This window comes from Bos grunniens, chromosome 3 (assembly GCF_055505025.1).
Source record: "Bos grunniens cultivar Pamir isolate PY7600 chromosome 3, Bosgru_T2T1.0, whole genome shotgun sequence".
In the NCBI taxonomy this organism is placed as follows: domain Eukaryota; kingdom Metazoa; phylum Chordata; class Mammalia; order Artiodactyla; family Bovidae; genus Bos; species Bos grunniens.
Window position 1 is genome coordinate 12,335,110 of NC_141167.1, and position 26,954 is coordinate 12,362,063.

The 26,954-nt window shown below is 50.6% G+C and overlaps 1 protein-coding gene across 2 annotated transcripts in view; it reads right to left on the bottom strand.

Moving 5' to 3' along the window:
• GRIK3 (glutamate ionotropic receptor kainate type subunit 3) overlaps positions 1-26,954 on the bottom strand; it is a 248,779-nt gene that overhangs the window by 19,765 nt on the left and 202,060 nt on the right. For both annotated transcript variants that reach the window (XM_086394212.1, XM_086394211.1), the window contains exons 10-13: positions 25,305-25,508; positions 10,601-10,824; positions 4,187-4,305; positions 1,594-1,811 (exon numbers count right to left, since the gene is read on the bottom strand). In XM_086394212.1, coding sequence (XP_086250338.1) covers positions 1,594-1,811; positions 4,187-4,305; positions 10,601-10,824; positions 25,305-25,508 — 765 coding nt within the window. The remainder of the gene's footprint in view (positions 1-1,593; positions 1,812-4,186; positions 4,306-10,600; positions 10,825-25,304; positions 25,509-26,954) is intronic.

A 26,954-nucleotide genomic window follows, 5' to 3' on the forward strand; every position in this document is an offset into this window, starting at 1 on the left:
TTTTGAGAAGGGAGCCCTGTGGACTGTACCCTGCCAGGCTCCTCTGTCCATGGAATTCACCAGGCAAGAATACTGGAGTGGGTTGCCATTCCCTTCTCAAGGGGATGTTCCTGACCCAGGGATTGAACCAGGCTCTCCTGCATTGCAGGCAGATTCTTTACCACCTCAGCCACCAGGGAGAGCCCATAACAGGCGAGGTCAGGGTAGCATGTAGAGGAGGGGAATGGAGTGCAGGGGAGGGGGAGGAGAGTGGCCATGCCCAGGAGGTAGAAGGCTTTCCACCCAACCCTTTCCTTCTCTTTTCACTCAGGCCTCACTGGAGGCTCAATCCATCACTCAGAGGTTCAGCCTGGAAGGAGGCAAGGGCTAGGGGATGGGGAACCAGGACCCAGTGGAAGGGAAAACACCCTAGGCTTTCAGACTGACTGAGTGCAATTGACTACTAAATAAATACATGAATGAATGGACTCAGAGCCACAGAGGTCCCAATCCTGACCATTTCTGAGAAATCATTAGAGTAGTGATTCTCAAAGTGTGGTCCCCAGACCAGCAGCATCAGCATCATCTGGAAACTCATTAGAAATGGACATTTCCAGGCCCTGCCCCAGGATCTGCTGAATCAGTAACTGCAGAGGCTGGGACCCAGCAACCTGGGGTTCCCCGAGCCTTCCAGGTGATCTGGACACACACTGAGTCTGAGAACCACGGCTTAGAACATGGGCTCTGGAGGAAGGCAGACCTGGGCCAGACCCAGGCTGCTTCAGCTGTGAGTCCTTGGGACAACTTGCTTAATGGCTCTGATCCTTAGTTTCCAAACGTGTGAAATAACTGCAATACCTACTTCACGGGATTTGTCACAAAGATTAAATGAAGCCCAGCGCAGTGCCTGGCCCACTGTGAGCTCTTAGTGGTGCCAACTATAGTTATTATTACTTTAATTTACTGGGGAACATTTATAGCTACTGGTAGTCAGGGTCAGCCAGTTTCCTAAACCCTCAGCTACTCTCGTAGAAGGTTAAAAAATGTAAGGAAGTGAGCCAGTGCTTTACAAAACAGGAGACGCAACGAAGTCATGGCCAGATCCCCATGAAAGCAGGCACCTGAGCAGGTGACAGAGGCTTTACCTGGACACCAGCATTCCACGAGTGTAACATGCTGGTAAACATTTGTAAGCGCTTGCTCAAGTTTTAAGCCTTCCTTGGAGGATGCACGCCTGCTGTCCCCTCGGTGTTTCCCAGCTCACCCCAAGCTTAGGTCAGCCTCCTGGAGATGAAAGCCCCTGAGATGCAAAGCCAAGGGCAGGGAGCCTACTGGCTCCAGGGCCTGTTTGTGTATTTTTTGGGCCATGCTTCTCCTTCCCCCTTCTCCAGCTTCCTTTGATGTTCTCCTCTGATGATTTAGGGAAACACAGCATATTCATGCTGCTTGTCTCAGGTATGGAAACTTCTAGGATCTGTGCTGGGACCATCCAGTTGGTCAAATCACTACAGCTCCCCAAAGTCAATTGTTCCTAAATAGGGAGGGGCTGAGCCCTTGGGATTTCTGGCTCCGTGTGATTAAGGAAGGACAGTGAAGGGAGGGAGAGGGTCTCACCTTGAAGAAGGTCATGGTGGCCCCGTCTTTGACTGCCCCATACTCGATTTTGGTTTGCTTGGCCAGGTCATCTGCAGAGTCTATGGGTGATTCCATGCGCTCCACGGTCAGAAAGGCAGCCAGGTTGGCCGTGTAGGAGGAGATGATGATCAGCGTGAAGAACCACCAGATGCCACCAATGATGCGTGTGGACAGGGCTTTGGGCATCAGTTCAGACCCTGGGAGGAAGGAGGAGACAAATAGTCCCTGAAAATGCCCAAACCAGGGCTGCTGGGTCCTCTGGGTCACAGACTCCACTGATAATCTAGTAACAGCTGAGACCTCTTCCTTAGACCAGTGGTTCTCAAAGTGTAGTTCCTGGACTGACAGCATCACCTGGGAACTTGTTAGAAAGGCACACTCTCAGGTCCCACCCAGGACCTACTGAATCAGTAACTTTAGGGATGAGGCCCAGCAATCTGGGTTCAGTAAGCCCTCTAGGTGATTCTGATCTGGGCTAACATTCAAGAACCACGGCTTGACAAAAACACACACAAGCAGAATGTTTATTTCACAGGTGTGTCAGACCCTCTGATGCGTGTCTGTGAACCACACGTGTGGTCCCAGGCTCTGAGCACCTGCATGTGTCCCAAGTTCAAGAACCCCTGGGTTCTTGAGTAAATCCTGCTCTCAGCTCTCTGTGTGGTCTTGTGCCCGTCATTTTCTCTCTTTGGAACTCAGCAAAGCATCGTCCTTCCTCTGTCCCAGCCTCACAAAAATACCACGGTGCTGCTGCAATGACATAATTCGAGGAGGAAAGTGTGTTGGAAATGCGAGTGGTATACAAATATAAGATTGCTGTACGATGCTTTGCAGGCGGAGAAAAATCAACATTTTTCGAAGCTCTTTGCTGAAATAGAAAGAGTGCCGATCACTCTTCCTTCCCGACCTTGGGTGCGGAGCAGTTTAGCTGAAACCTTCTAACTGAAGTAATTAACTAGGCGGCTTTCAAGAGATTTAAATAGCAAGTGACTCCTGAACTTTCCAGAATATTTGGACCTGCATCTGAAAAGCATCTGTTTTGATATGGATGATTTTTTTTTTTCTCAAAGAAATCACTCAAGGGAGAGTTTTTCAAATACATACCCATTTTTCTCCCTCCTAATCAAAACCTCGCGGGGAATACATCAGGGGCCAACGCTTTGAATAGCAGCAGGAGGTGGAAGAGAAGCTATTACTGTGTGGCGGGGCCTTCAGGTTCTTTCCTAACTGTCACTGAGCAGAGATGATGGACAGAGCAGCAAGGTGAGGCTTCAGGACGCTCATTAGTCGTGGGGACAGAATGAGGCGCTTCCCCCTCAAGCTGCCTGGCACTTCCCAGCTGCTGGAGACCACTCCCCCACCCCCACCCCAGCCTCATCCGCCTGGCCCTCCCCCACACGAGGGGCTGGAGGTGCCCCCAAAGGGAGAATGACTTATTTCAGTTGTTTGCTTGGTGAGCTCGGTCAGGCTCTGTTGGACCCCACCCCTGGCCTCTGTCACGGCTGAGAGTTTGCTCGGGTCCAGGGTCCTTCATTCACAGGGCCTGGCAGGTCGTGGGCACTCAGCATGCTGAGATAACATCAGTCATGCACGCCTCCGGCACTTGTTGGTAGATATCACTGAGGACCAGGGTCTGTGCCAGGCCTTGAGGATACACATATGAGAGAGGGAGAGGGACATTCTTTGCCCCTTGGATCTCCTTCCCTCCTTGGCCCCCTTTTTGTCCCTTTGTGGGGCCCTAACCCAGGCAGAGACTTTGGTCCTTGCCTCCCTCCTCATTCCCTGAGATAAGAGGCTCTGACAGTGGCTCCGTAGACAGAGGCAATCCGCATTTGGCTTCTGGTCATCAGGGACTGTGGGGGTAGGGTTCTTCTGGGGGTCTTTCCTGGCTGGGGTCCCCTCCCGCTCTGCTTGTCCTCCAGCCTCTGCTCCTTGCAGGTGCTCTGCTTTCTGAGATATTTGAGCAGCTGCAAATCTTTCCAGAAGCTAGGCTACCAGCGGGGGGTGGGGTGGAGTGAGGGGAATGGTGGTGGCGGGGGGCAGGTACCCTATCCCAAACCTCCCTCAGGAGGATGTGAGAAAAATGGCATCCTTCTGGGTATACCAGGTCTGAGGCACTCAGGCTAATGGCCCCACCACAAATGTGCCCCCTTCCTTCTACTGGGCTCCCCAGAGCTAGGCAGTCACCAAGTCCAGTCCCTGCTACATCCTGAAGTTCTTAAAGTCCATCTCTGGCCTCCACTCCCGCAGCCACTACCCTGGCTCAGGTCTCACCATCTCATTTCTGCAGTGGCCTTCCACCCAGGCTCCCTGCCTCCAGTCTCCCTCCATCCTTAGTCCAACTTTGCTCAGGCAGATTCTGTGGCGGTGAGAATCAGGGGGTTGACTGCAGGAGGCAGGATGCTGTATGTCCGTCCCAGCTGGGGCAGGAGAGGCTGGGGATGAGCCCTGCCCACTGCAGGTGTTGGCATATGCTTCAGCCTCAGACGGTGAGCCAGTCCAGCTAGCCCCAGCAGAGGTGGAGCTCGGGGACCTGGTAAAGGTGTCTGCACCCTTCTAAGGGCACACATACCTTGTTGCATCAGGGACCCCATTCCGAACCAGAAGCTGTTCAGCAGAGTGAAGTTATTTTCCACCACCTCGGAGCCTGGGTTGCAGGGGTGAGCGTCATACCACTCGTAAGGGCTGAACCTGCAGCAGGAAGAGGGGAGCAATGAGGCAAATCTTCAGGGAGATGGGAGGAAGGGGTGTTCACGCCTTACAAGCTGGCGGTTTAGCAAACAATGATGTGCCGACCACTTTAGCATCAATTCCCTCATTGTTCTGCTAGGGAGTCAGGGAATGGGAAACCAGAGTCATTTTGCTTCTCGTTTTTTATTGTTAGTGCCCTTTTCTGGTGATAAAAGTAATTCAGCAGTATCTCTTAAAATTAAAAGTGCACATGCCCTTCAACCTAGCAATTCTGCGACTCATTATCCATCGTAGAAAAAACACTCTTCCAGGAGCATAAAGAGAAGTGCATGGGGGTGTTTATCAAAGCATTGTTTGTAATAGCAAAAAACTGGAAACAAGCTAAATGTCCTTCAATAGAGGAATGATTAAATAGACTACGCCACCATCACACTCTGAAACCGCACGCAGCCGTTAGAAGAGATGCACCAACAGGGAAGGATCTTCAACACATATTGTTTTTTTTTTTTTTAAGTGATAAAAATAAGAACAATATGATCACATTTACATAAATAGATTCCTGAAGACATAGTTGCGTACCTATTTATGTGCATTTGAATACAAATGCATATACAGTCTGGAAGGATCCAGATCTAAAAAAAAACCACTATTGACCTCTGGGGAGGGGAAACGCAGAAGAAATTTCATGGAAGCCTGTTGCTTTGTGTGTATTGCATGAACTTTGAAAAATGAAAATAGGCTTTTAAATTACTTGTGTACTTTGAAAACCTTGAAATGGAAAAATAGTAAAATACACTCTTCATAAAATATTCAGACGGTATAAAACACACTGAGAAAGTGAAAGTACTCCATGATCCCACCTCTTGGGAAGAATAATGTGTTCTATTGTTTTTTTCAGATTTTTCTTTCTGAATATACAAATACATGCATGACAAAAAAAACTGTTATTTAAGCCTCCCCGGCCCCATTGCCTTCTAAGGAAGAGAAGACCTGATAACTGGAGGGGGTCTTTGTTTATTGTGTGAATTCCAGTTGAGAAAATGTAAGTTGGAGGAAGCTGGAACACTCTGGGGAGACTGAGAGACTCTGGAGAAAGTCCCCACCAGTCTAGAGTGGTTGGTGTGACTGGTGTGGTTGACGTGGCTGAAGTGGCTGATGTCGGTGTGTTCAGAGTGGCTGGTGTAGGGTCAGATGCTGAGATGAGAGACCCGGAAGGAGACACATGTCTGATGGAATTTTCTTTTGTTTTGTAAAGTGTGATGCGTTTTAAGAGTGAGGCTGTGACTTTCCATCTCTCTTCTAAAAGCTTTAGTAAATTAAACATTGATCAACAAAATGCTCACATGAAAAGAATTTGGTTTTCACGAAGTGGAAAGATCCTGCAAATAGGAAATTCCAAAGTAAGGCTTCAAATCAAGATGGGGATTTTCAAAGGGAATGACCACGATCTGGCTAGAGGCTCTAAAAATCCACAAGGAAGAGATAGAGGATGAAGAGAGTGGAGATGAGAGGCTGTTGTGAGAAGGGTTTTAGAGAAAGCCTTTGGAGAGCTGTGCACTCAGGGGCCCCTGCATTCCCACAGTGAAGTCTAGGGAGAGTGGCTTCCACAGGGTGGCTGGGAGAGCCTGGAAATGGCTCTGTAAGGATGTGGTGGACGCTAGCTGGGAAATCTGGAGGGCAGGGGTCAGGCTGATGCATGTTTTCTACGAGAGTAAGTCCTTGCTGCACAGGACTGGCCTGCAGGCCTAGCACGGTCAGGGCTGAGGTTGTTTTCCTGGACGAGATGGGCTTATACAGAAGAGAGACCCATCACGACTCGTATCCAAGAAAGGCAATGAGACTCCAACAGAGAGAAGCCATAGGGCGGGGGCTGCTGAAGGACCAGGCACTGAACAGGGCGTGGGCAGACTAAGGAGGTACTGCCAAAGCAGACCCGCAAGGGGGCAAGGGGAGGAGTCTGAACTGTGCATGACGATAGAAACGTGGAGACTCAGCCTTCTAACTTCTGAGTTGAAAGTGTGTTTGTGCTACAGAGAGAGACCTAGGGTTTCTGTGCCCTGGAAGTGATCCAAAAAGTGACAGGTCCCAGCAGAGCTTTCACTGGGGCAAAGAACTTCTCCTCTGTACACACTGGAAGGTGTGTGAGTTAGTCACCCAGTCGTGCCTGACTCTTTGCGACCCCGTGGACTCTAGCCCACCAGGCTCCTCTGTCCATGGGATTCTCCAGGCAAGAGTACTGGAGTGGGTTGCCAGTTCCTTCTCTTGGCAGGTGGATGAAAAGTGGGTGAGGGACAAAGCAAAGGTGATTTCTGATGCGATCTCATAAGCCCTGCTTTTTTAATGTACATACACACAATATATATGTATATAGATAGATAGATATGATACATATAATCATCCTTTTACATAGAAAAAATCACATCATACCATAATAATGTCTTAGGTCTTGATTTGTCACTTAATAAGCCACCACCCTCTTTCTAGAACCATTACTCCTAATGCCCTTTATTCTCTATAACTACTTAACAGGATTTTTTAAAAAATATTTTTAACACTGAAGTATAGTTGATTTACAAAGTTGTGCCAGTTTCAGGCACACAGCACAGTGCTTTAGTTCTATATGTATATTCTTTTTCAGATTCTTTTCCATTATAGGTTATCATAAGCTATTGAGTATAGCATGTATTATAGTATAGCGTTTGCTATTATACAGTAGGTCCCTGTTGTTCTACTTTCTATACAGTAGTGTGTATGTATTAATCCCAAACTCCTAATTTTTACCCTCCCCTCCCTACATTTTCCCACCATCCCCTTTGGTAGCCATAAGTTTGTTTTCTATGCCTGTGAATCTCTTTCTGTTTTGTGAATAAGTTCGTTTGTATAATTTTTCAGTTAATGGGTATTTTTAACCACTCCTCTTTTGTTGACACAGCCTGGCCCTTTTTCCCACTGTGATACACTCTGCTGAAAGAAACATCCTTGCCCACACTTCTATGAGTCCCCAGGCCAAAGGGCAGCCTTGTCTAGGGCTTTGCTGAGAAGGCTTTCTAGATTCATGGAGGACTGTAAAGTGAGCCAGGGTTTCCCCAGTGGTTCAGCAGTAAAGAATCCGCCCGTAGTGCAGGAGCCGCAGGAGACATGGGTTTGATCCTTGGGTCGGGCAGATCCCCTGGAGGAGGGCATGGCAACCCACTCCAGTATTCTTGCCTGGAGAATCTCATGGACAGAGGAGCCTGATAGGCTACAGTCCATGGGTAGCTCACACAGAGTCAGACATGACCGAAGCGACCAAGCACGCACATGCATGTAAAGTGAGGCTCAGTGGTGACTTTCAACAGGATACATTCCTGGAGGTGGAATTTCTTACCATGATAAAAATAACTGGTCTAGAATGGGTCTCCGGGTTATTAAGTCTTGTTGTAGACCTGGGTCCTCACTACCCCTTGAGGGCAGACAGCGCAGCAGATGCCTACTTCACAGGTGGGGAGGCAGCCTGGGCCCTCCAGCTGGCGATGGTCCTGCAGTCAGGGGGTGGAGGAGCCCAGATTCCCACTCCAGTGCCCCAGGAGGACAGAGGGGTGGAATGGCTGCTGGACAGTAAGGAAGGTGCCACCGAAGTGAATGATGGATCTTGGATTTATGGCTTGTGGCTACAAGGGGTTCTCCAAGTTTTGCAAGTCAGTGGGAGAGACTGACTTGGAGATACCCTGTCTCCCCTGAAGGGTGAAGGCTAAACTCCAGCCCCAGATGACAGGTGTAGACAGAGCACCAACTGTGGCTGGGATCACCTCTTCCCTGGGGCTCTCATCTGTACTGGATTTGGCTGGAATGTGACTCCTGGGGGGCTGGACTGGCGGCTCGCCCTCAGTCCTGTTTCCCGGGTCAAGCACTTAGGATTATCTCCTTGTCGTGAGTGCCAACTGGCCTGGTCTCCGTTATGGCAAGCATCGTCCCTCCCCACTCCTTCCCTCCCTTCCTCCTTCTCTCCCTCCCTCCCTCCCTGCCTCCCTTTTCTTCTCACAGAGAAAGGCCTTGGTCAGTGCCTAGACTCCAGTGCTAGCCAGGCATAGGCCAGCCAGTTTGTATGATGGACAGTCCTGTGTCTTGCTGGAGCTGCCCAGAAAGAATCTAGACACCTACTCACCCTTCGCAGACCCTATCTCTTGCACAGTTGTGTCTAGCTCTCTGGTAGCCAGCAAGCAGAGGTCCAAAGGACACAGGGCATACAGAGGGAGGGGACAGAGGGCCACTTTCACACTACAGATGGGCTGTGCTTGACCTCAATGGCATTCTAAAAAATCAAATTAGTGGCTACTTATAAAAGCCATGAGGCATCACATGAAGATCTGAAACTCTCTCTAAAATCATGAACCCCCACAGCACTGGCCTGCATTCCTGCTTGGCATGGTCTGTTGGAGCTGAGTGGTAATGACCCTTTTCTCCGGGTGTGTGCTGGAGTTTGCCTCAGTCCCCACCACCCCTTGCTGCCTACCACCCAGAGTGCTTCACTCCCTCACGCTTCCTGTGTGTGCCACCCCTGATTAAAAGTCTGGCAAGTCTTGGTTTGAAGCCCAACTCTGCGACAAAAGGCTTTCTGGCTTTGGGCAAAGACTTACCCCCTCTGAGCCTCAGTTTCTGCTTCTGTAGAGTGGGGATAATTATACTGACCTTACCAGGACTGCTGTAAGGATTTGACAGGATGGGTGTGAATTGTGTTGTGTGAGTGGTACACTGATAATCGTCCTGTGATGCTATTCATGGCTCTGTGATCAAGACCCTTGTCCCTCTCCTCTCTCTCCAGGCATTCTGTGTCATTCCAGCAGCTCCAGAAATCCCTTCTCTTACAGAAAGTCTTCTCATCCTGACCTTGGGAGGAGGGGCTCCTACCTGCCTGGCCAGAAGGTAAGGGGTGGAAAGCAGGCTCGGCTGCAGGGGATGAAAGGCCAGGAATTGGAGGGGGATGGGATACACATCAAATGAGCAAAGCTGATGCTGGGAAAGCTCGAGCTGTTTTCGAGGGGGTGGGGAGCCAAGAGGCCGGCTGGCGCTGCTAAAATTATGGTGAGAGCTCTGGAGAATGGCTCCTGGCTTTCAAAGGCTTGTTAGACCATTAGAGACAAGAGGCATAATGAAGGTCTCTCTGTGGCAGGCTGGGCTGCCGGCTGGGCGAGCAGGCAGGCAGCACCAGGCCTGCCGGCAGCAAAGGGCTTCGGAGGCAGGACAATTTCCTCTCTCACATCCTTCCCTTTGGTCTGTGTCTGTGTGGGAGGAGGGAGCGAAAAGGAGCAGGGTGGGGAGAAAGCTTTCAAAGAAGACTCAGCAGAGAAAAAGGCCGACACACCAAGTCCTTGGATCTCAGATTGCTTCTCCGGAGAAGTCTCGCATCACACCTTGTTAGAATTTAGAGAAAAAAGAAGCAGGGCAAGGGCTGGGGCTGGAGCCTGGAGGGAGGGGGCAGAGGGCTGGGGCCCAGGAGCTGCCAACTTGGGGCGGAAGCAGAACACAGGTGTTCAGGTGGCAGAGATGTGGGCTGCAGATGAAACACTTGGTGACCTGAGCTCAACGAGCTGGATGTGTCCCTCATTGCTAGGGTGGCCTGGGAGAGTACTGAGCCTTTCTGAGTGTCGGCTGTCTCCCCTTCACGGAGGCCACGAGAATCAAGTAAGATAACTGGCTATAAAGGACAGAGCATGGTGCTTGGCACACAGTAGGTGCTCAGTAAGCACTGGGCTAAATCTGTTTCCCAGTGGCCTCTACTATGACCCACCAGCCTACTTCACGTGAACAGCTGAATATGCAAGAGTATTGCTAGCATGTGGCAGAGGCAGGTAAGGCTGTGTGTAAGCCAAGTTTCTGCATGTGTGCGTGCGAGTGAGTTTATGTGGCATTGTTCCTCCTGCTGTTGTGGAGTGGATGGACACAGTCTGTTTTCTGAGTTTTAAGCTACCTGCTGGGCCACCTGGGTCTGCGGTACTGGGTGCCTGGTCCAAGTGGTCCAGCTTTGGGGAGTGACTGAACCTCTCCAAGCCTGCTCATAGGACCTAGGATACAACTGATACCTCTTAAAGTCATGGACACAGACCAGGGTGAGGACTGGGGGATTCAAGTTAGAGGGCCATGAAATGTTCCTTGGGGGATATGAAAGGATCTGAGCCTCAGGGAAAGAGACAGGAGAAGGTAAGCAGTGGTCTGAACCTGGGTCTTCTGTGACAACTGCACAGAGGGTGGGGAGACTTGCCTGGCTCCCTGAGCTCCTAACCCTGGGCCAGAGCTCTGACCAGGGCATTGCCCTTACCTGGCGATGACAAAGAGGACACAGCTGACACCCAGGTAGGCGAGAAGCACATACATCCAGATGTCTGGGGACAGGGGGTTGAGGAAGGAGAAGACACTAGGGTTGGTGCCATTGGGCTTGCGATAGAGGATGCTCACGCCGAGGGTCATGAAGGGCTTGGAGAAATCGATGGCCTTCTCACGGACGTGGGTGATGGTCAGGGGGGCCACAGCCAGATCTGCCTTCTGCAGTGAGAGAGACATAGACAGACTGTGAGCAAAGCCTAAGACTAGCAGGGGACAGAACATCCCTTCTTGAAAGGAGGAGAGATGAGGGAGTGAAGTGGAGTTTGTTGCCTGAACCCTGGAACTGTTTACTAATTCTTCTGGGCCAGGCAATGCCCAGGGTGCTGGGAGATAATGGTGAATTAGACTTAACCCCTGTTATCCAAGAGCTGATGGCCTTGAGGAAGAGGACAGTGGTATCAACATGTGGAGAATGGAACACTATTACAGCTATAACCCATGTGGTCCATTCTCAAAACGGTGCCTTGTCAAATATAGTTCAGCAATCTACAAACATTTAAAAATAGCTTGTGTTCTTTCTTTGTGACTTTCAAATGTCAGGAAGAGGACACAATCCACAGCACCCCTTATTTATATCCGTTTTCCTTTCCTATCTACTTCTCGCATGCTTTACCCCATTTTGGATATTCTATATATCCTCAAAGCCCCCGAAACCTGTTGGGCAAAAATAAAACTCTATTTGGTGGGAAAGGGCAGGAGGAGAAATGAAACAGACAAATTTTGAGCCCTCTTTAGTAGCAGAGGGGCAGGAAGAGGACAGAGCAGAGGAGGCAGGGAAGGGGTTGGAGAAAGCTAGGGATGTTCACATGCCAATAGAGCTCACCCCATCACACTTCTAACGAGGGGAGTAATTAAAGTTTCATATCTCTAGTCTGAGCTTTTTCTGATTAAAAATCTGCAATCTCTCCTTCCCACCTTTGCAGGCTTGCCCCACTGCTGTCCTCCAGCACAAGGTCCCGCTTAACTGCTTCTTGTTTACCACATTCCCTTCTTGACCTCTGTGTTTTATACACACTGTGCCTGTTGAGAATGCCTCTCCCTGCTGTCTAACTTTCACCGCCTTAAATATTCCTTTGCACATGCATCCTCTTCCAAGAAGTCCTCCCTGATAGCGTCCAATTCTAAACGCCCGTGAAGCTCCTCCTGTCCTGTGGTAAGGCCCTAACCTGTGCAGTTGAAATGGCAGTATGTGCAGGCATGTGTCCTTTTTGTCATATCTGCCTTCTTACCTGTAAGTTCCTAAGCATAGTTGGGACTGTGGCTGATTCACTGCTCTGTTTTTCTACCACCAAGCCCCATCTCAGCCTATGCAGTGTTTGTTGATTAATAATGTTTCCCTCTCAGAGGCTCTCCCTTGGGCTCCTGTGGATATCTACCAGAATGTGAACAAAATAATCAATTCCCTTCCTCAGATGGGGCAGAACAGAAAGGGAGACTGAGTCCTAAAGATCAGCACTAAAGACCCTTTTGCTAAGGGCGGCAACAGCTGCCTCTGAGAACCCCCTTCCAAACAACAGTCCCTAGGCAGTCACCCTCTGACTTTGCCTAGCTGAATTAGTTGATTAATTAAACAGTTAATTAATTATTTTGTGAGATCCACTAGGCACTAGGGATACACAGCGGAGCCAAACAGACGTGGTTTCTGCCTTTATGGGGCTTATAGTCTAGTAGGGAAAATGGACGTTAATCACATTCTTTTCTAAGTGGTAGCTGTTAACACACCTCTGACTCCACCAATCCTAGAATAGAAACCAGCAACCAAGTTGAAATGAGACTTCAAGGCAAGGAGGATTGCTATGGGTAGAACCCCAGCTCCGAAATGACTCTGTTGGTGCCCCAGGCTGGGGGATGTTGGCAAACACATAACCCTGGTGTTGCTCATCCCAATGTTTCTCCTTCTAACACCAGCCCCAATGGCTGATTATTGACATTAGGAGCCCAAGGCTTTAATGAAACTTAGGACTACTTGGGAACATCAAGGAAGGGGAGCCTATTAGAAAGGCTGTTTCATACTGGGATCTTTCTTTGGTAAATTCCTAAACGTGTGTGTTGGAACTTGTCTAGCTTTGAAGGCAAGGGAGAAGAAATGGGCAGCTGCTGCTACCTCGGCTCCCTGGAGTACTCTCATCTCGGGGTGTGTTCAAAGGAAAGCAACAAAAGGAGAGAGAACTGTCAGGGAAGGTGCCCAGTGACTAGTGTGTATTTGGTCAAGACCTACTGTGGAACAGTCGGGGTAGAGAGGCGAGCCAGAGACCCAGCTCTGCTCTCATGCAGCTTCCAGGCAAGGGAATCCCTATTGGAGACTGGATAAGATTCCAAGTGGAGTGGGAACTTCAGTGGGACATTCTGGAGGATCTCTTTAAGCCCTGAAGTTCTAGGATCCCGTATAATGTTGGCATGTCATGATTCTAGAACTTGGCTTCCCCTAGCCCTGGCCTTTCAAAGCACATCACTTTGGGAGGTTCTGTTCTGACTCCAAAGTCATCATCACTGCTCAGAATGCATTTGGAACTGGTCTCTGGGAATGGCTTCTGGGGCTTGGAATGGATTCTTGGGAAGAATCTCAAAGTCAGCGGTGGCAAATCTTCCTTTGGCTTTTGATAGCAGGTTGGATGAGAATGTTAGTAACTCGAGGATCAAGGTGTTTGTGGCCAATGCTTATCTCAACTAGGAGTATTCCCGGGCTAGCCAGAAAGCCAACCACAGGCCCTCTTTCTTTCCCCAGATGGTCTCAGAATCTTCAGAATCTTCAGGATCTCCCCACCAGCCTTTCTGCTCTCTGGTTTTAATGGTGTTAGAAAGCAGGGGTGTCTGGGCATTCTGTGCCTACAGCAGCAAGACAGCTGGTCAACCTGACTTTCTTTATGAGAAGTTTTGATGTGTGTTCTCCCTTGGGCTTCAGCAAGGCTGGAGTTCTCCACTTGGTTTAGGCAGGAAATACTACATTTCACCATTGGTTACGATTTCTTTGAAAAAGGCATTATTTTGTCCAACTTCCCTTGAAAGAGCCGAACAGATGTCAAGCCTTTGCTGTTTCAGCTCATTACTCAGAATGAAAGGCCCAATCTTGGCAGGCTCTTCCTACTTGTGCAAGTTTTCTTTGAGGATGATTCATAAAATCATAGGCTGTCAGAGCTGGACAAGAGACCTTCAGCGCATCTATTCCAACCTGTATTATTTATGGAGGGAAACTGAGGCTCACAGATGGTCCAAAGACTTTGCTGTCAATAATCATGTCCTTGAACAAAACAAACCTCTGACTCCTCCGACATATTCATTGGTCTTATGGGTGGTTTGTTAGCTCCATCTGCCTCACCAAAGACCTTCCACACCTTTTTCTATAAACCTCTGGACCAGACAGGATAGCACTTCCAGGACTCCATCACCACAAGCAGCTTTCTATTTACAAAGAAGCTGTCCTACTCTCCTCCAAGCTTACATGGGGTTGATTGGCACCACTTGCTTTACCACGTCTCCACAACCAAAACTGAAGGAAAGAATGCTTAACTAGCTACAGCTCCATGTTTTTGCCCTTAGTATCCAGGCCCCTTGGCTGCTGGTCAGACACTAGCCTCATACCTGAGAGTGAAACCTGGAAAGCCTCAGCTTGCTACCTGTGTCTGGTGTCCCTGTTGGCACCTGCCTACTTTAATTCCTAAGTATGATCTCAACCAGATTCCCCATCTATGTGCTCTGCCTCTTGATTGGGGTTCCCCTGGGCATCAGCTTGCTGACTGTGACCTGTCACAGTTTATATATACCCTCTGTGGAAAGAACTACTATCTTTTGTGGATACTTCTGGTAGCTCAGCTGGTCAAGAATCCGCCTGCAAAGCAGGAGACCCCGGTTTGAATCCTAGGTCAGGAAGATCCGCTGGAGAAGGGATAGGTTACCCACTCCAGTATTCTTGGGTTCCCCTAGGGGCTCAGTTGGTAAAGAATTGCCTATAATGTGGGAGACCTGGGCTCAATCCCTGGGTTGGAAAGATCCCCTAGAGGAGGGGATGGCTACCCACTCCAGTATTCTGGCCTGGAGAATCCCATGGACTTTATAGTCCCTGGGGTCGCAAAGAGTTGGACATGGCTGAGCAAATGTTACTTTCACTTATATACCAAGCACTGCTATGTGTATTATATATATTACCTTATGTGACCCTCCAGCAGTCCCATGATGCAGTAAACAGGATCACCACATCCCAGGTAAGGGTAATGTGATTCAATTAGGCTAGGAGATTTGGTCAAGTTTGTGGGTGGTCAGTGACATTGGTGATACAGAAATGAGCAGAGCTGCCTTCCAAGCTGGTGAGTGGCTGAGCCAGTGCATGGACCCGTTGACCATGACCTCAAACTCAAATGTTTTATCACTCTACCATACCAGCCATATTCAATGAGTTGAATTGTGCATCCTCTTCCAAATATGTTCAAGTCCTAACTCTTGGTACCTATGAATGTGACATTACCTGGAAATAGGCTCCTCCTCCCCTCGCCTACTCCCCACTAAAACAGTATCTCATTGTTGCCACTATGATTAAATAATCTTGGAGAAATTCCTGGGTAGAGTAACTGGGACTTTGCTAAGGAAAGACTCACTTTCTTTGTCTTCAGTGGGATTGTTCACTTCCCCAAAGAGCTGTTTCTCTCTGGCTCCTGCCGAGTGCCCCTAAATCCACTGGTGGGCAAAACAGCCTCTCCTGAGTGTGCAGCCTTGTGAAGTCTCCTGGCACAAGGCTGTTTTTTTATTCAGACTCTCTGCATTACAGTAGTTCCCTCATATGTCCCCCAGCAACACACCCCACGTGGTTTAAAATCCCCCTAGTACTACTGCCAAATTATCAGAAGAGCCAAAATAAAACAATGTTAATAATACCAAATGGCAATGAGGATGCAGAGCAACTAGATCCCTCATAGGTGGTTGGTGGGGATGTATAATGGTGAAGCCACTGAAGTTACTGGTTACTATAAAAGGACAGAACTCAGGAACAGCTAGATGGAGGAGATACATAGGGCAAGTTATACAGGAGTGGGTGTGGTGCTTCCATGCTTTCTCTCTTTCACTGGGCGTCCCATCCTCCTCACATCTTCACATGTTCACCAACTCAGAAGCTCTGTAAATTAGGCTCTTGTGGAAGTCACCAAGTTAAAATGAAGTCATACTGGATTAGGGTGAGCTCTAAATCCAATGACTGATGTTCTTATAAAAGAGGAGAGGATACACAGATACACATGGAGGAGACCATGTGATAATGGAGGTAGAGACTGGAGCGATGTAGCTTTGAGCCAAGGATGCCAAGGATTGCCAGCCACACCAGATGCTAGGCGAGTCAATGAACAAATGCTCCCTCCAAAGGGACCAACTCTGCAGACACCTTGATTTCTGATTTCTTGCCTCCAGAACTGAGAGAGAATAAACTTCTGCTGTTTTAAGTCTCCAGGTTTGTGACAGGCCAAGAACACTCATACACATATTACTTAGATTCTGGGGAGGACGCATGCAACTCCCTGTACCACCTGCTGCCAGCCCCGCCCCTGCACCAGACCCATTCTGGTAGGCAAGTTTTAGGGCTGGGCCCACCCTGCCCTTCCTGAGCCCACGTTGCATTCCCAGAGACCTGAACTTGACTCTGGCTCCTGGCCATGACTGCCTGGGCCTCCCCAGAATACACTTTGCAACATCTAGTCATGCTTGGGAAGCCTGTGGCTGCAGGAACACGCTGATTTGCCCCTACTTTCCACCAGGTCCTTGTACTTCTACTTCCAAAGCCACCGAAGAAAACAAGGCTCACTCTTGCCACACAGGCAGGGCTTGAAGCCGGGGCTCTGTTTGCTGGCTCTCTGCCCACATCTCTAGTGTGTGGGATCCAAGGAATTCACCTTACATTCTTTTCCCAAAGTGTTATTTCTCCAAATAGGATCTTTTCTGATTCCCAGTGCTGCTTAGTATATGTTAAGACTTTTCCCTCTGCCCTCCAGAAAATTCTTATTATGGGTTCATGAAGCCATTCACAATCTAGGTGGTGCTGTCCAACAGAACTTTCTGCGATGATGGAAATGCTTTGTATCTTCACTGTCCAGTATGGTAGCCACTGTCCACAAGTAGAATTTGAAATGTGGCTTGTGTAACCAAGGAACTGAATTTATACTTTGATTTCATTCATTTTAAAATAAGTAGTTTAAATTAATGTAACCAGTTGATTTTAATTAAAGTTCAGATTTAAATAACCCCATGTGGCTGGTGGCTCCTGTATTAGAAAGTGCAGTCCCAGTCCTGCCTGCCTCTACGGTCTCACCTCCCATCTTGTTGCCCCTGGTTCTCTTCCCACTGGCTTCTTTCAGACCCTCCAGTCCATGCTCACCTCAGGACCTTTGCACAATACTCTTCTCTACCTGGAACTTCTTCCTCCCTGAACCTTTGTCTAGCTAATATTTGCTTCTCCTTCAGATCTCAGCTCAAACATGACTTCCACAGACAAAATCCTCAGATGAAATCAAGCCTCCCCAGTGATGACTCTCACAGCACCAGGTACTGCTCTCTTAGCACTGATCACAGTTGTGATTTCAGAGGTTTTGAGTGATTTCCTCTCTACTGGCCCATAAGCTCCTGAGAGCTGGCCTGAGTCAGTGTCTTTTCACTATGGTATGCCCTCCACCTAACACAGTGTCCAGCTCATAGCAGGCCTCCAAGTAGAGACTTAGGGACTGAATGAATGGGATGTTGCTGATTTAGAAGAGAAAATCGGCAAGCATGCTCTCAGAGCCAGCTGGTTGGGCACCTTACAGTTTCTAAGAGCAAGTCACAGACAGTGTCTGCTGATGAACCCCAGACTCTGAGCTGAAGAAAACACAGAGCCCCCTGAAAATCCCTAGACATTAACCTGACAGCCAGCAACCTCAATAACCCACACATCTGAACAGAGGGGAAAGGAGTGCTGGTAAATTCATGAATGTTAGCGGATGGGTCAGCTGCCAACACCTGTGATTCACACTCCAGCTTCCTGAGCTGACGGCAGCCTCATGGCTTGACAGTGCAGAATGATGCTGTGTTTCTCCCTGGCCTGGGAGAGGAGCTGATTCCTGAGTTCCAGCAGGCACCATGCTGCACCTCTGTCTTCAGGAAGCATGAGCAGGTCCTCCTGCTTCGTAGCCACAGGGACCCTGGGGACGGATGAGCTACGGCTCTGCCTCCTATCTCTAGTGGTTCTCTTTCCCCATCCCACAGGGCCCTAAAGGTGGTGTCCGCCCAGACAGGCCCCGCCCAGTCAAGCCCAAGGACCTGGGGACAGGGAGGCTACTCCCTCTACAGGCTGTGAGGTCTGAGTTGTACATTCTCGTAGCCCCTGCCCTGGTCCTCACACAGCTGAATGTTGATTTGTAAGTTGCTGCTTAATATCTAGTTCTTCCGCTGGTATATAAGCTCTGGTGGTGGGAGGGGGGGAGGTGGGCAGGGACTGCATTTATTTCACTCTCTGATGCAAATCTAGGATTAGTACCAAGGCAGGCAAAAAGAAGGGGCTCAGTATGGTTTTGATGGAAGACTGAGCATCAAAGTACCCCCAAGAGTTCTGATCAACCCCTACTCCAGCCTGTGGGCTGAGCTCTGGCCTGTTTCCCTGTTCAGCATCCCTTGCTGACCCCTGCCAGTCTGCTGGGTCCTGACTGTCTCTCACCAGCCTCCCTCCAGAGTTTGGACGCTATGCTGCATCCTTGCCCTGATGGCAACCTTTCTGATGACCATCAGTGGTCCCGAGCATTCACTGATAGCCCTCACTTGTCCTCACGGCCCTCTTCAGTCAGGTCCTAGCGACATTTTCAGCTCCATGGCACCTTCAGTGACAGCCCCGGCCTTGCAAACAGGTTGGGTCCAACGCATACAGGACAGAAACAAGGTCTCTGTCCCAGTTAGGAGGAAGATGGGACACAGGAGGGCGATGGTGGTGTGTCTGTGAGACCAGATCTTCCCGGCACATATGCCAGCCTACCTGGAGGCTGGGAGACCCGAGGGCGTAGTCTCAAGGCTGTGGCTGTTACTGCGGGACATCTTCTCAAGTCCATGCCCCTCCTCCCTCTGCCCCTCACGTACCATCTTCTGCTGCATGCCAGTTAGTTAGAAATGACCCAGACCCCCTCCCTGGATCTCTCTGAATGCTGCCAGCCAAGGGCATGGGAAAGGCATTTCCTGAGTTACCCTCACCTCTCACAAGTCTCCAGTACCTTCCTCCAGGCTTTCTTGGGATGGATCATCAGCAGCTTTCCACTGGTTTCTGATTGGCGGGATCTCCCAGCCCGGGCCCCAGCCTGGGAGCCAGGGAAGCTCTTTCACTTACCACACTCCTCTCACAGAACAGTGACATCTATTCACACAGTCATAGATTACTGCCTGTTTCCTCCCCTAGAATGTAAGATCCTGAGGCTCAGGGAAGGGATCCTGACTTTTGTTCACACTGTATCCACGGCACCTAGCATGGGACTTAACTGAATAAATTGAATGAACAAATAAATGAATAACCTGATCAAAGGAGGCATTGGCTGCATTCCCCCTCTGAGGTTTAGGGGGCCTGGTGCACCGCCATTCTTGCGGAAGCAAGAGCACTGAGTCATGAGCAGTGTCCACTGGTGTCCCTCCAGCCAGCCAGCGCCACACTTATCAATCAGCAATGTAGCTACTGATAACCTCAGAAAGCTTGTATATATCTAAAGAGATGGGACAGGTGCTAGAAAATTCCTAAGTGTTGACCGAGGAGTTGTGTACCCATGATTCACACATAGGTCTCCTGAACTGATGGACGCCTGAGAGTGAGACCTGAAGCCTGTGCCTTTCCAGGCCTGGGAGAATGGCCCACTCCTGAATCCCTGCAGGGCTGTCTTTCAGGACGGCTCAGCTGGTGTTCCCCACTTTGTGGCACACTATGGGGGATACACCACACCTCCATTCCCATCTCTAGAATATACTCCCTCCCCTACTCCCTGCATATCTGCAAGGCTGGTGTCTGCCCAGGGTCTGCCCGGGGAACCTTACTGCTCACCCCACAGGACCCCACGAGGGCAGAGACTTCAGCAATCTAGGTGCCCCCATCCAGGTCAGTACCCACATCCAAGCCCTGAATATCTCTCCTTCATTTTTCAAGTTTCAGCTCCAAGAGTCACCTCTGCAGGGAAGTCTGAGTCATTTTTCTGCTTTATACTCCCAAAGTCCCCTATACATATTCCCCCTTGCAGCACTGATCAAAATTTTAATGAAATTTAACTCGGCTGATTCATTGCTTGTTCCTAGAGGGGCAGGAATCACGTTGACCTTGGTTGCTCCTACATTTCCTGTCACTGCCCTGGGTCTGGTGCGTCCTTTGTGCTTGGCTCACCCCTCTCGTGCACCAGGTCAGACCCTCTGGCCACCACCAGCCTCACACAGGCACAAACTGGCAGCATCTCGCCTCCTGTCTACCTGGGCACTTCTTGCACACAGACACCCCCTGCCCCCACAACTTTCTGCTGATGCTCCGGCAGGTCCTGCTGGTTCCCATGCGTGCCCTGCCAAACCCAGAAATGCATGGAAGTCATGAGCCAGTGGACGCACCTGTTCCTCTTCTCCCTTCACCCCAAGAGATGGCTCTGAGACACACTTTGTCAGGCTTTTCTGGGGTGCCGACTTGGATTAGTCTCACTCAGTGGTGACCAGCTCAATATGACATCCTTGTATTGGCCTTCCCTCCCCTCTGCTCCACTTCCCTGCCCTGACTCTCCCGGGCATCACACCCTCGAACTCAGTCAGCAGTGGTATCTAAGCCTCCTCTTCAGGCCCCGCCCTTCAGGAGCCCAGGCCCCTCCCCCAGGAGCCCAGGCCCCGCCCCCAGGAGCCCAGTGCCCCCTCTCCTAGGAGCCCAGGCCACGCCCCCAGGAGCCCAGGCTGAGACAGGGCTCCATACAGCTTTGTGGAAAGAATGAAGGAACAATCCTCAGCAGGAGGGTTAGCTTGTTCCCGTTGCTCCCTGTGACCTCACTTTCTCTTCAACACCCACCTCGCTCCTGCAGCTCTACTGCTACCTTGCTTCTTATCCTCTCTCACACCTGGTTGTCTAGACCCTGACCTCCTGCCAGGCTCTTTCCACATCTTTCCAGGCTGGTCTCTGCTTGCTGAGTCCAGCTGACAGCCCTGGGGTGCATCTCAACAGAACCCAAGTCATTCCTGCCTCCCTCACCTGCTTATCTGGTTGTCCCCAGGTAGATCCTGAGCTTCCTCAGAGTGCCTCAGTCATTGCTCTGGGCAACCTGGATGCCCTGATAAGAGGCTACCTTTTCATCCATCTGCTTCCTTGCCCTCACCTGCTCTGTCTCATTCAGGATTCTTACCTGCCCCAGGCGAGCTCCCAGCATGCCTTGCTTCAAAGTGCACTGGCCAGTCTGAAGGAGGTGGCTTGGCATAGACTTTCCTGGCCACCCAAACAGGAGTCTGGGGGCTCCTTCTAACACCAGTGCATGCCGGCCAGAACCAAGATCTGGTTCCTGCTTCGGAGGCAGGGGACACAGTGCATGATGGGGTCACCACCTTGACACTAGACCCCCTCCCTCGCTCCCCCCACCCCGGCTCGCACACTTTGGATGGGAAGCTCAGTAGTCATGACCCCACAGCCTTGTCTCTGGGGAAGGTGTGCCAGTCCATGTGCTCATTCACACACCCCTCACCCATCAATGCCTGCTCTGCACCCAGCTCCATGCCAGGTGCGGGAAGTGCCAGTATAATCCAAAGGCGCTGTCTGTCCAGAAGAGTAAGGCTGGGACATGGGTCCTTGGAGCTGTGCCACTTCCCTGCTCTGCTCTCCGTCTTATGGGGAATCACATCTGGGCAGTGCTACTTCTTTCACAGGGGAAGGGATGACATCAGGGTTACCCAGGATCACTCCTATCCATCTTGGTCCAAACCCTGTTGGTCCAGCCTCTTCCATGAACCAGGGAAACTGCCTTATGTGCTATAGTGAGATGTAACAATTTCAAGAAAAAAGGATGAACAGCTTCCTGTGGCCAGAGGGCATTCAGGCCTCCCCTTGAGGCCAGGCTCCTGCTCCCTCTCCTTCCCCTACTGTTCAAGGGCCTGGGAGAGCAGCCAGGACAGGACTCCTTGGCCTCTGAGCACAAAGCTTGGGGAGGCCAGGCTAGGGTGGTCACAGAACCCGTGTTGGGACTGACCTGTACCCCTGGGAGATGGCACTCATGCTAACCCATGGATGCAGGTCCATCCTCACCTGCCTCCACCTCCCCACCTGCTGCTTCACACCCTGTACCCACACCTTCCCGCAGCCTCTTTGCTCCTTTGGCTCCATAGCCCACCCTCCCTGCCTCTCCTCCCTCTGCTCTGGCCTTGCAGGAGCGGGCATCCTGTGGAGGCCTCCTTTTCATCCCATTCTCTCACCATTCAGGGTCCTGCCCCCAGTCCTCCTCTCATTTCTCCCCATCAATCCCCTCTCTGAGTGTCCAGCCTGAACCCCAGCCTCTAGGAACCCCAATACCAACATGATGTCAGAACCTCTCCGGGATCCTCTGCTTTCCCAGGAGGCTCTGTCTCTGGGGATGATGCCACTCCCTCCCCAGCCATCCAAGCTAGGATTTCACACCATGTCCTTGATTCCTCCCTGCCCTTCTCCTCCTTCTACCTTCATGGCTCCATCCTGTGCCATCAACTTCTTTCCTTTCTGACCACAATCCTCGGAGGCCACCATGCTCTCCTCCACCCAGGTCCCAGGGATGGTCTCCAGACTGGCTCCATTTTAGCCTGGCAGCACAAGTCCCAATTTGATGTCACCCCCTTGCTCTACATCTTTCAACTGTGCCTTGTAGCTCTTGGGGTTAAAACAAAATGCCTCATTTTAGCAGCCAAGGTCCTTCAAGGCTCATCTCTTGCCCCCTTCTCCAGCAGCAGCCTCTCCACTTGCTTCCAGGCTTTCCACACTTAGAGCTCTGTCTCCATACTCCCCAGCAAGGTCCCAGGCACCTGGTGCCAGAACAGGAGCTCTGGATGGCAGGTGTCGGGAAAGGCCTCCAGTGCAGGAAGCGGGTGATGTCTCATGCGTGCCTCAATTCCCTGTGACTCTGATCAATGTGAGTCGGTTCCCTGAGTCTCCTTTTTAGATTCAGAGGGGCAAGATCCAGATCCGGGGTCATTCTGGCCCACCAGGGTGACCATGGCTGAGGGGCGGACTCCCTCACTATCATGGCCACACATATACATACTTTAGACAGGACATGTGCATACTTTAGACAGGAGGAAATGGTGAGGAGTAAGACAGCCCTGTGCACTGTACAATTACTGAGCACCAGGCCCTTGGCTAAGCATTTTTGTACTGTAGCTCATTAAATCTTCCCACGAACCCTGGGCAGAAGACTTATTTTATTATTCCCACTTCCTAGATGTGGAAATAGAGGCCAGAGAGGTTGAATAGCTTTCCTACTGTCAGCTAAAATGTGCTGGACCCTGAATTTGAACCCATCTCTCTTGGATTCCAAAGACATTAAAACACAAGGGAGTGATTTAAGGCATGGACTCCAGCAGGAGACTTCCAAAGGTGGGGGGGCGGGCGGAGCCGGGAGTGAGAGAGAGCGGGCAGTAGAGGTGGGAATAGTGATGATCTGAGGGACCAGGAGATGGAGGGAGAAACCACTGCTCTGTCCAATCATCTGTTTTGCTCCCATAGTTGGAGACAACTCAGAGGAAGGCCGAGGATGTGAGCAGGAGGGGGACACACCCTTTAGATCCCCCACCTTCCCTCATAATCTTGTCTCCTTTGATGGCCCGTGGCATGGACAGAGACGAGCAGAGAGTATCAGTGAAGGACTTTTTAAGTCCTGCTGGTCAGAGGCTCAACCCAGGGACTCCAAATGGCCCTCAGGGGGCAGATTCTTGCAAAAGTGGGCATTCATCATTTTTACATCTGCGTTCAGATCCCTAATAAGGAAGTAATAATATTGCCAAGCCTTTGCCACGCTTTCTATGAGCTAGTGAGAAGACTAATTATCTGACGACACTAATAAATGGTTATGATGTTATTAAAAATGGCACCAAGCTACGATTAATAGGCTCATCAATTGTAGGGAATTGGGTTTAACAAGGTCCCCTCATGTGCCGTCAGGGCCTATGGTCTTGATGGATACTGGCTGCATGCAGGCCATGAACAAGACCCCCTCTTTCCTCCAGCTGAGGGTCAGCCTCGGAAGCTGCTGGGTTTTCTCGTCTTCCCCCTTGCAAATGGCTCAGTAGAGCTCTTGAACTGCTGGGGATGCTGTGGATGGCAAGAGCGTCACTAGCCGTATTCCCCTCCACATGTGGCCTCCACTGTCCATGGGATCCCGCCCTCCTCCCCAGCCCAGCTCACCTCTGCAAATGACATGCTCAGATCCCACCCAGAGCCCCATGCTCCAGAGCCCCACTCATAAAGCTCAGGGGGGAGCCGATAAATGGAGATGTCTCTGGGGCCTGCTGACTAATTTCCATAATAATTACAGTTATTACTAATAATGCTGACAACACCCCTCCCTCCCGGTTAGACTGAATTCCACAGTCTGGGAGCTGCTTCCCCAGCAGTTGTCACCTCCGCCAACAAGCGGGGAAGAACGCAGGGCAGGCATCGTTATTCTCACTGTTGAGGTAGGAAATGAGCTTAGGGAGAAAAAGAGACTTCCTGAAGCCCCTCTCCCCGCCCCAAAGGAGTAGCAATAATGATAAAAGTAATACAAGCAAGGACTGACACGGTGCTGACTATGAAGTGCGCACGTGTGAACTTAGTCCTCACCACAGCCTATGGGGGAGGGGGGGCCATTATTATCATTCCCACTTTACAGATGAGGAAACTGAGGAACAGAGAGGTTAAGAAACTTGTCCAGAAGCACACGGCTAGTAAGTGGGAGAGTAGGAATCAAGTCCAGACTGGGTTCACTTTCTTGACCATTAGCCTCTCCCACCAGCCTTCCCTGGGGGCCTGATTGTCTAGGACCAAGGAAATGACTCCACCACTGAGGCTCCACTTGAGGCTTCTAGCTCTGAGCTCCAGCCTCCTTCTCTTCCTGGCTCCCCTCTGACAGGGGCAAGAGGGCTGACTGAAGAAGGTCCTGAGGCTAGCTGTCTGCACTTGGAGAGGCAAAGTGACAATAATCCTTCTAGCTGATCTTTTCAGGTTGCAAAGACTGACTGCACGAGCCCTGGGTCCAGTGATCAGATGGCTTCTTTGCAGACGTCAGAGCCCAGGGCTTTCAGAAGCAGAGAGCCTCCAAAAGACTCTCTCAGTCCCAGCTCCACTTCTTACTAGCTGGGAGCCTTCATCTTTCTCTGCCTCAGCCTCCTCATCTGTTAAATGGGTGGTAATAACAGTACCCATCTCATTGGGTTGTTGTAAGGATAAACGAGAGAAGAAATAAGGGGTACAGATCTTGTCCTGGCATTCATTAGCAGGCCCCGGATAGAAAAATGCTTCTGGAAAGCAAAGGCCCTGAGCCGGAGGGCAGGTAATGTTTAGAATGTGCTGGGTGAGCCTGTACCAATGGCTCCTTTGTCTCCATCTCCCCTGCCCCAGGGCTGCTGTCTGCCAGGATGCCCCATCCTGATGTGCATAGAGGACTTGACCAAGCCTCCCGGACAGCCCTGTCCATGGCACTCCCACTTACATGGTCGATGAGCTCCTTGATCATGCCGTTCCACTGGCCTTTGTCGTCCTGTGCCCCATATTTCCCGTCCTCCACCAGCCGGATCTCGTAGGAGAAGCCCAGGATGTGGGCCAGTTCCTTAAGCAGGTCGATGCAGTAGCCCTCAAACCGGTCATTCCCAAACAGGGTCCTGTCAGACTTCCGGAACATGACAAAGGGCTCCTCCTGTGGGGACAGATAGGACAGGGGCTGATGGAGGCTGAGTGGGTGGGACAGGGCCTCCTAGGGTCAGAGAGCCTGGACCCAGGCCTCTGCAAGGGTGTTCTAAGCCATCTTTGGGGGTGGCTCAGAAGAATGGCCCACTGAGTCAGGAGAGGGAAAGCCAAGTTAGTGCCTCACAGATGGCCACCTACTGACATGCATGCAGAACTTAGTAGGTCCTTATGGATTTGATTGTCCCAGTGTTCACAGAGCTAGAAGCTAGTGGAACTGGAATTTGAACTCAAGACTGTGATTCTGAATCTCACTTTCTCTCTGTTGCAGCATCAACACAGGCTGATGGTTCTCAAAGTGTGGTCCCCAGACCAGCAGCATCTCCTGGGAACTTGTCAGAATTGCACATTCTCAGGCCCCATCCAGAAATAATGAACCAGAAACCCCTAGGTGGGGCCTGGAAATGTGTGCTTTGAGAAGCCCTCCAGAGGATTCTGATGTCTGCTCAAGTGTGAGCACACTGCTCCAGAAGGCCTTCATCAAGTTTCTTCCGACTGCTCCCCCAAGAAAGGAAGTGAAAGTGTTAGTCACTCAGTCATGTCCGACTGACTCATTGCAACCCCATGGACTGTAGCCCGCCAGGCTCCTCTGTCCATGGGATTCTCCAGGCAAGAATACTGGAGCAGGTTGCCATTCCCTTCTCCAGGGGATCTTCCCCACCTAGCGATTGAACCCAGGACTCCTGCATCGCAGGCAGATTCTTTACCATCTAAGCCACCAGGGGAAGCCTGTCCCATCTCCCCCAGCACCTGCATAAAAAGACTAGACCTACCTGCTCCCTGATACCTTTCTCTCTTTCCAAGGGTCTAGTCCCCAGCATTAGGATCTGCTGGTGATTCCTGACAACTATGACAGTTTGCATTTACACGTGGACGGGCCAGGCACCAGGAAGTCAGCAGATGAAGCGGTGCCTGTGGAGGGCCCAGTGGAGAGCCCAGCAGAGCAGTGGGGTTCAGTGGAAGTAGCTGGTATCACCTTGTTAGTCTTAATTTCAACCTTCTGGGATAGATACTAATAACCCCATCCTATAGATGCAGAGAGTAAATTGGTGAAGACAAGGTGCCTTGTGAGAGGTCACTCAGCTGCCATAGAGAGAGGATCTGGCCTCAGGTTGGTATGATCCCGGACTGGGAGCTCTTAACCACCTCACTGTGCCAGAGGCCCTGAGTCACATGGTGCCTCTCCCTAGTGGGCAGGGGGGTCCTCAGGAGGTGGCTTGTGTTCTACAGTACACCTGGCAGCTGTCCCATGTCAGGTTCCCCCCCTCCAAGGTGATGGGGAGCCACTAATGGGCTCTCAAAGGGCCCACCTCTGTCTGATTTCTCACTTAGAAATACACACTGACAAACCCTGTAAAGAATAATTAGGGATGTGCTGTGCTTAGTTGCTCAGAAACGT